At 46.1% G+C, this 9,598-nt stretch overlaps 1 protein-coding gene across 1 annotated transcript in view; it reads right to left on the reverse strand.

Annotated features, from left to right (window-relative positions):
• Positions 1-521: 521 nt before the first annotated feature.
• The window catches only part of AXIN2 (axin 2), a 25,192-nt gene continuing 16,115 nt past the window's right edge, over positions 522-9,598 (reverse strand). Inside the window, 6 exon segments of the mRNA XM_027654551.1 lie at positions 522-2,322; positions 6,468-6,635; positions 8,059-8,154; positions 8,728-8,946; positions 9,231-9,413; positions 9,519-9,598. The exon segment at positions 9,519-9,598 is cut by the window's right edge and continues 14 nt beyond it. Of these exon segments, the coding sequence (XP_027510352.1) occupies positions 2,196-2,322; positions 6,468-6,635; positions 8,059-8,154; positions 8,728-8,946; positions 9,231-9,413; positions 9,519-9,598 (873 nt within the window). The 3' untranslated portion in view covers positions 522-2,195.

Here is a 9,598-nt window from a genome sequence, read left to right on the forward strand (position 1 = left end):
TCCCGCTCAGCCGCTTCCAGCAAATCTCCCCCCAGTTCAATCTGGGCCAACCCCACCATGGGAGCCAAGGCTTTACAGAGCTGGGTTCTGCTCAGGATTTCTCTTGCAGGAGGTGCAGGTGGGCAGTCCTGGCTCAATCACACCTGGAAAAGGCTGCGACCATCCCCAAGACCAAAGCCCTCTGATGAGCCATGAGAAGAGCTCCAGCCTGGGGACAATCACATCCCTTTGGAAGTCACCCCTTGGCTCCATCAGGTGAGCTTGGCAGTGCAGCCTTGGCACTAAGGCCAGGCTAAATCTGTAGGTGAGCTACCTGAAAGAGCTGTAAATTAATTAATCCTCACATTGAAGAGCAGTTCCAGCCTTGCCTCCTCCAGCTGCAACAGCTTCCCAGCAGGAACAGCCCCTGCCAAGGCAGGGAGAGGCCAGGGCAGAGCTCAGCAGCTCTTTCCAGCTACCACTATACATGAGAAAAAAACCCATTTTAAGGCATTAAGGGTGAAAAAAAAGTCAAGACAATGTTAATTTGAAAAATATAAAATTTTAATAAAGGCTACATCTCTTAATTACAATAATTATTGTACCAAGTAATTTTTTTTTTTAAATGAAACTCTTTATAATGCATAATTTACAGTATAAGTAGAACAAAATGCCATGGCAAAAGTCATGAGTACAGGACTTGTAATAAAAGGCATAAAATATATTTATACATAAACCCCTTAAACAAACAAGGGAAAGCTTGAACCCTGAATATAGGGCGACGCATGGCCTGTTACACCATGCAGGCACAGGTACTGTACTGATTAAATTTTAAAAACACTAGAGATAGTGTATTAATATTTTCACCATACATTTTCTACAATATATACAGACTTACACAAAGTAGCAATGGCAAACAGAATGCACAGATTAACTTAATCAACACAAAACCCAACTGTCGAAATGCAAGGTCTTTCTTGGGAAAGGGCCTCTCTCTCTCTCTCTCTCTCTCTCTGTCCCAAAACCCACCCCATGCACACACATGGAGCTTCATCCACATCTCCCATGGCCTCAGGTGGGTGTGAAGGCAAGGCAGAAACCAACCCAACCAAAAAACCCACCACACACGACGACTCAGAAGCTGAAAATACACCCCCGTTGTAGCTACACGGCGTTGAAATACAGGCAGTGCTAACATCGAACGGCTAAAAAACTTAGCTCTGTGGGATACACACAGGGTTTTAAACCTTTTGGTGTGCTAAACACAGGAATGGGAATGGGATGGCTCCTTCTGCAGCTCTCCCAGGCTCGGGGTTTTGCTCTACCCTTGCCTCGACTGAGAGGCGCTGGACACCAGTGACAGCAGCAAAGCAAAATCCTGGCCCCGCCGAAATCCATGGACAAAATAACAAGTTACTGTCTGTTGTATTGCCTCTAACAGAGTTAACACTTAAGACCTTTATTTCAAATTAGAGCAGCATAGATTAAAATGCACCGGTCTCTAGATGAATGGTAGGACAGCGTTTTTATTTCGGCTTTTTATTATTATTATTAATTATTATTATTATTATTATTATTTCTTTAGAAAAGTTTTATCTTCACTCGGAGAAATACTGGGCATCACGTCACTCCTTCCCTCCTCCCCCTTCAAAAAAAAAAAAGAATCATCACGAATGCGCTCCTTGCCAAACTCCTGAATTTTAGATAGTGGGAACAATGTAAAAAAAATAAAATAATCCTTCCTCCCCTCGCCCCCCCTTCCCAGCCCCTCTCTTCTCCATTGTTAAAGCAGCATATCCAAAAACTGGACTTAAGGGAAAACAGACTGTTCAATAAATATCAATAAGGATTACTGTTAAGGTAAGCTATACACAGTTTCTCTTAGTCCATAGATTTCAGATCCCCAGGAAATCATATATTATGTATGGAAGTCTCTCAAACACGGTCTGCATCTCCGATAGCCAACAGTGGTCATGTTTCTAATAAATAGTCCGGGGTTTTTATCATCTCAGTACCCAACTCATGAATAATAAATGCCATTTTTTTTCCTCTAAGGCTAATTCAGCAAAGTCTTCATAGACTTCACCTTTTTTCTTCATTGGTTCAAAACTTTTCCTTCAGAGTTTTTTTTTTGTTCTCTTTCCTTGTCATCACTACTGTTGTGTGTCCAAAGACTTTTTCTAGCTTAACTTTTCTTAAGAAACACACAGATGCCATCAATCAATCCTTTCTACTTTCCCCAGGATCCTTCCTTCGTACATGGGCAGGATGGTTTCATCTTCCCAAATCTCTTCAAACACCGCGCCGCAGTCGAACTCGTCGCTCGCTTTTTTGAAGTAGTATCTGTGGGTAAAGAGAATTAAAACACAGTTAAAAAAAATCAAAAGGTAAAAGCAAAGGACGCTTCGCCAGTTCTTTTAACCACAACATTTCCAGTTTCTCCCTCCTAGGATGTTCCTCTCCAGGAGAACCTCAGGGCTGCTCAGGTCCAGCGACACTGAAGCATCCCCAGGGCTGCAGGGATGTGATGGGACAGAGGGAGCAGGGCTGTGCTCCTCAGAGGTGACAACAGCTCCCACAGTGAGAAGATTATACACAGTGGCAGTGGATACCCCCAGCCATAAAGAAAATTAGAAAGCACCATGATTTCTGGTCGAATATCTTATTTAAAAAATAAATAAATACAATTTCAAAGCCAAGCATTCTTAAGGCTCCCCTCTCTCCCCACCTTCTTTCTTTCATGTGTTTTCTTCTTTCAAAGCTCAAGCCCAACATTAAAATTAGCAACTGTTATTAAAAGGACGGATTAAAAGCAAACCATCCCCAGCTTCCTGCAACGCAGGAGCTGAAACTCTGTGGCATTCCTGTTGAAAAAAAAACATCCCGGGAGCCTCGCGTCGGGAACGACCAATTCACGTATCCCTGCTAAGTGACAGAAACTCCTGTCTTTGCTTCCCCAGCAGTGGAAGAGCCCTGGTCCAGCCCGCGGGACGTGACACGGGGAGGTCAAGTAGCAGTGTCCTGCATTCCTGCTCTTTTGCTCCGGGTCGTTAGATCATGAAGCCAACCCTCCCGGAGACAAAAAGCACCCCCACCCCTCCTGTGTCAAACAGTAAGGACCCCTCTATTATCCTGAATTAGACCGTTCAGCTTCTTGATTAAAGGTTCCTTTTATCCCGTTTGGAGCTTTCTTCCTTCTAAGGCTGCTTAATTGCATATGCACAAATGAAGGGCTTCCATTCAGAGGGGTAGCATTTAGGGAGTCTGTCCGTCTGCCGCCGAGCACCTCCTTGGATGTGCCTGCTCCCTTGGAAAAGGGCTTTGCCATCTGATTGCCAGGGATGGAAAAAACTTCATCAGATGGATTACAAAGAAAAAAAAAAATCTATATAAAAAAAAAATAAAAAAATTAACCCCTCCCCTGTAGTTTCCAGACAACTCAGGGTTGGCAGATGTTTGTCAGGGAAAAGGGGTTTGTAATTATGATTTTTTTTTAGGATGGGAAAGGAGATCAAATGAAGCTCACTTTTACTACTAAAGCTGAAAGAACCACAGCAGGGTCTTAGAATTTGATTTTTTCATTTAGTGACTGTTCCATTACACATGTTTAAATTAGTCACATCAGCCTGCAAATCTCTATTTTTCAGAGTGCATTAAAATTATTTTGGTAGGGGGATAAAAGATCCCTCTTTTTAGTTAGAGAGATGAAACCATCTCCATTTAGTCCAGGTATGGTTAGGATTTATTTTTGTAGAGTCATTCCAAGCTGAATTGACACATGTTGCATCTTTAATGGGTCAGTAAGGAAAAAACCCATATTATTTAAGTCCTTCAGAGCCTGCACTCATGGAAGTCAATGGCCCAACTCCCAACTTCCATGCCACAGGTCAAGGCCACAATTCCCCAGGACAGCAGCCTTGAAATCAACCCAAAAAAACCCAAGCAAAGTTTGAATGAATTACAAAAAACTTGCCCTTCCCTCTCCCCTGTCCAGATAACAGCCACTCTTCCCAAGAACTTCCTCCCCAAGCCCAAGCCCTGGCTGTGTTTACAAAATTTTTATTTGAGAAAACACACTACGGCCTTTTACATAATTACAACCTTATTTCGCAGAGAAACAGGGGGGAAAAAAGAAGAAAAGGAGGAGGTAAAGCAAAACAAAAAAAAGAAAATCCACCCCCACAAACATCTTCAAACAAGTCACTCTGCTCTTATTTGCTCAGAAACGGGCTTTCCATTGAAACATATTTTATGTGGCAAGCTTCGCTCCTTTTTTTTTTTTTTTTAAATTTTATTTTTTTAATTTTATTTTATTTTTCTGGGGGACATCTGGCACCAATCGAGGCGAGCAGGCCCGGCCTTACAGCTCAAGTTTTGAACCGCTGCCATCTTCGGATTTACCCGACACCGCCCACTTTTTTTTATTTATTTTTTTTTTTTCTGGTGCGTGTGTATGTTTGTTTTTTGTTAACGCCATCGGTATTAAATCACTGCTTAATTCTTTCTTCTTTTTTTTTTTTTTTATTTTTTTTTGGGGTGGGGGGGAGGTGGATGGAAAGCTCTTCCCGGCAGCTGCCCCACGGCAGGGCTCTGGCATCGCGGGAGCCCGAGGTACCCGCCTCGCAAACTGATCCAATCAATAAAGAATTTGGGAGAGAGCGGAGCGTTTTTCTGCGTGTCTTTGTGCATTAAATGAAAGGCAACGGCTTCAAAGACATGCTTATTAAATGTGCCTTAAAAAGAAATCAATGCCAGATGTGACCAAAGCGGCCTAGTTAGTGCCTCCCCGTAACACACACGCTACTCCGGGCACTGTGGACCTCTCCCCTGAAGGTCACCCGCAGTTTCACTCAAAGTCCAGCCAAAAGTCAAAGCTTAGATCAAAATGATTCCCTGGAGGTACACACATTTGTGTAATTAGTTTCACCTTGTGTCTGTGCAAGATAAAATACTGGGCACGTACCCAAGTTCCTTTTTTTTTCATAAATTTCTGTATTGTCTTTACCCAGGTGTAAAGGGGTGAGATCTAAGCAAAATGTTGTTTCATCCTTGTCAGTCACTTAAAAACATTTTCTAAAGTAATTACAGTCTGACAAGGCAAAAATAATTGCACCTAGAGGGGCTTTTGGGCCACAGAGGTTTTAGTAGCCTAGTCCTGCACTCGGGCATCACACAAAAAATGTCACAGAAAACAAACAAACACTAAAAAAATGATTTTTTTTTAGGAGGGGGGTGGGACTTTACAGCCACTGGAGCTGGCAGAGCAGTGGTGAGGTCAGGGAAATTGGTCTGCAAATGGGGCATGAGGAGGATAAAGTGTGGGAGGCTTTAGGGGCTGGAAAATGGCACAAGGGTGCCAAAAGCCCAGGCACCTCTCCTGCAGGGTGTCCAGGGTGGGTGGACTTGCAGGTTGGTGCCATCTGATGGCAGCTGGGTGGGCTGCAAAGATGGTTTTTGGGAAGGATTGGCAGTATTTCAGCCTCACTGTGCTACAGCCATAGACAGACCCCAACCCAGCACCCCCACAGCCTGAGAGTATCTGTGGGTCACCGACCTCTGAGCTGCACAGGTGGACTTCCCAAAGCTAGAGAGGCCAGTGATGGGGCAACAAGCTGGGAATTCCTCAAACCAGACTCAAATGACCATTTGGAGGTTAAATCAGAGGCTGCCACTTACAAGGCAAGACACTCAGTTCTCTGAAGCACCACCAATTTCAGTGCAAATTCAAAAAAATAGCTGGAATGTCCCTCCCTCTCCTGCTCACCCTGTAGAAGCAGCCAACAGAGGATCCCAAGAGTAGATTCACTGGGAAATGGCAGTAAAAAGAGCCAATGTGAAGCTCCTGCCATGAAAACTGTAAGAGCAGAGGAAGTAGCAAACTGGTTTAACTGGGAGCTGTGCCCTGGAAACCAGACCAGCAGGGTTTGTTGGAATTTCTGAGGAGGATCTGGGTATTGCAGGGCAGAGGTTTTTTTTCCCCCTAACAAAGAGAAAAAGTGAGGGAGCTCCATCTCAGCTCCATGTCCCTCAGCTGGACCATCCCAGCCTGTCCCTGACCTCACTACAGCCACACCATTGCAAAAAAAAAAAATGAAAAATTAAACAGTTAAAGGAGACCAGCACCAAGATGAATGCTGACCCCAGTCTGGAAATTGAATCCCACTGCTCCAATGCCTTTGCCACAAGGCCATCCCAAATTTCCCTGATATTCCATCCAGCTTTTTGGAGAAGGGCTGGAGCACAGATCCTAAGGCAACTGGGGAGGAGGCTGGGGAGGTGGGGAGGAGGTGGCCCTGCAGCTGAGCTGTGGCTCAGGGCACCTTTTCCATCTCCAAGTTGCTCCTGGTTTGAGTGGGAAGAGAGTAAGATGATCTCCAGCCCCTGAAAACTGAGGCCAGCATGTCGCTGCAGGTAGCCCTGCAAGAGTTCTGCTAATTCTTTTGACTTGGTAAAACGCACTGAAGAAAAAACAATTCACAGATTCTTACCTGTAATTTCCCTTTTTGCTCAGCTGTTCTTTAAAGTGCCCAAGTGTCAGGCTCTGGGCCTTTAACATCCTCCTGTAGGGAATTTCTTCTCCGCAAAAAAAATAGGTGACAACCAACTCGCTGGACTGAGAGGTGTGAACAACTGGCAGTTTCTTTGGCTCTTTGTGACTGAAAAACAGAAAACACACACAAACCCCTCTATTTTTCCATTTGAGAACAGGCTCTTTCACCACACTCAAACCAGCAGTGCTCCTGTCACACAGAACACTGTCAGAAATACCCCTGGGTGTGACCCAAAAATCAGATATTCCTGTACTGGCTGGGAATTTGCTGGGATGTGTTTGCACAGCCCTTTGCTGGGCTCCCACAGCAGCTCCTGGTGGGAATCACAGAATGGTTTGGGTTGGAAGAGATCTTAAAGCTGATCTTATTCCACCCCCCTGCCGTGGGCAGGGACACCTTCCACTAGCCCAGGTTGCTCCCAGCCCCGTCCAACCTGGCCTTGGACACTTCCAGGGATGGGGCAGCCACAGCTTCTCTATGACAGGGCTTCCCCACCCTCACAGGGAAGAGTTTCTCTGTAATATCTAACCTGCATCCACCCTCCTTCAGCTTGAAGCCTTTTGGAATCATGGCATCACCATCCTATGGATGGGTGAACCCAGGGATGGAGGTTGGTTGGATGCCTCCTGGAAGCATCAGAGCAGGAGCACAGGCCAGGTGAGCAGGTGCAGGGCTCACCACAGGCTCACTGTACCTGCAGAGCCCCAGGACTGCACACCTTGGGTTTTAAAAGGCTTGTTTCATCTGCCTTCAAACGAAGCATCTGCCAAATTTTCTCCTCGTGCACAAACCCACCTGCAACCACCAGCTCACAAAGCAAACCCATCGCCAGATGCTTCACCTGAAGCACCCAGGTAATCTTATTTTTCCCAGTGAGGATAAAATTAACTGGATTTTGCCATTTGCACCCAAGAAACCCTTCTTAAAGAATAATTAAAACAACATTACCCAGCAAAATGGCAGCGCTCTAGTGAATACCATGCAGCCAAATCTACAACTGCTTCTGAGGCAATGTACACTTGGCATGTCAAAAGGTCACAAAGTGTTAGTCCGCAGTAATTTAGTCTTCCTAATTTGTTCTAAGTCTTTGTAGAGTGGCTTCAGAAAAAAAGCTGCTAGCAAAGACAGCTGGTGGACTTAAGGTCAACCAATTAAAAATGAAAGGCTCTAGTCAGGTGGCTCAGTCTGGACTTCAAACATTACTCATTGCTTAAGATGAAGAGGGTAAGAAAGAAAACTTTAATTATTTAGGCCATTTTAGACCTCTCTGTAGCAGATTTCTTGTTAAAAGAACCATCCTGTAATTAGACTAATCCAATCTTTGTCCACTTTACAGGAATGCAAGTTAAAAAGAGCCAGAGACAAGATTTGAAAATGTTTTGTTCTTTCTTTAAGAAGAATGTTTGAAAGGCGAAATTTCAGATATAAGAATTTCCTCTCTTTTCAAAGCTCAATCCATTTAATGAAAATATAATTATGAGGGATATATATTTATTTCCCAATCCTTTTCTGCACGTGCAATACTCACTCTTCTGTCGTTAGACTTGCATTGCAGAAAGGGGTGCTTCCCCCCTGAATGGCAGCGGAGTGGTTTCGGTCCCTCTGCTGATTTGAGGTTGAACATCTGAAGTGGAGGGAAGGGGAGGGCAAGTGGGGAAGAAGAGGAGGGGGAAAAAAAAAAGAAAAAAGGGAAAAAACAACTTTAAAAAAAAAAATTGTTGAAATATAATCTTCTTAATTGAAGTCTCCTGTGGGTCGTTAAGTTCGCTCTTTGTATCAAGCCTCACATGTTGTAAACAATCAAAGGAAGAATTAAAAATGCTGTGGGCTAATTTATGCTTCCATACCCAAATGAACGATAACCAGTCCAATTCCCCACTTGGTATGTAGCTGGAGCCTGTCCCAGAGGAAAAACGGGCAAATTACAGCCATCAAAAGAGTGGAAGTAATAGTCTCGGATCTGAACTATTTGTGCCGGTGCAGGGTGGGGTTGGAATAAGGAGGCTCATCCTCCGGGCTCGGCCAAGCCGTGCTGTCACACACCCCCACGGCCTGGTCCCATGGCTGACTCCCAGCCTGGATGGGAAGGACACCATCCATGCCCACCCTCCCAACCAGCACCCAGCAAACCTCCCTCAGCCCCACTGCTCCCCGGACCCCACGACGGGACCGGGACCGTCCCTCTCGGGGCCGTTACCGTTGTTTCTGCGGCTTGGAGACCTCAGCGAGGCGGCGACACGCTTCCTCCAGCTGGGCCAGGGTGTTGGGTGGGGTGAGCGGGGGCATGGCGGGGTCCTGCACGAAGGGGTGGGCGGGCTGTGCCCCGCGCGGGTGGCTGCCGGTCCCCCACGGGTGGTGGCGGCCGGGGGCCCCCTTGGCGCAGTCGGAGCTGTAGGCCTTCTTTGTGCTTTGTGTGCTTGGGGAGGGGAAGAAGTCGGGTTAGAAAAGCTGGAAAATATGACTTTAATAGCAGCTCCTATTCTGCTCGCTCCCTCTCAAAAGTCTGTCATAACATGAAAGGAGGTTTATTGCCAAAAACATGACATTTTTGTGGTTTTTCTGGTTCTGCGGAACAGCTTTTATATTAAACCGGAGGAGCAAAGAGTCTCATTTGTTTTTAGCGATTGTAAAAATAGACAGCCCATGTAATATATAAATATTTACCGGGAGCGATATTGCTGTAGACAGCTGCGTATTTACCTATGGGGCTTGTGCTTATTTTGTCTCTCGCTCTCCAGCATCCACTGCCAGACGTTCTGCGCCCGGTCTGCTTCACCCCCAGGGAGCTGCACCCCAGCAGGGCCAGGCAGCCCCCCGTCCCCGGCCGGCGGGGCCACGCTCTCCACTCCTCGGCCCGGCCTCTTCAGCAGCGTCCCCGTCCTGCTGGTGGCAAAAAGGGACACGAGCCCACCATTAGCCCCTGTCCCCCATCAGTGATGGGTCGTGGTTTGGGGCAGGTGCAATGGGGGAGAGATGCTGGTGACTTACCCGAAGGGCTCCAGCGGAGGGAGAGGGGGGTCTGTGTTTTTGGGGTGGCCCTTGCACTTGGGGTAGCAGTAGTAGTCGCC

The sequence above is a fragment of the Corapipo altera genome, unplaced genomic scaffold (assembly GCF_003945725.1).
Source record: "Corapipo altera isolate COAL_440 unplaced genomic scaffold, ASM394572v1 343, whole genome shotgun sequence".
Classification (NCBI taxonomy): domain Eukaryota; kingdom Metazoa; phylum Chordata; class Aves; order Passeriformes; family Pipridae; genus Corapipo; species Corapipo altera.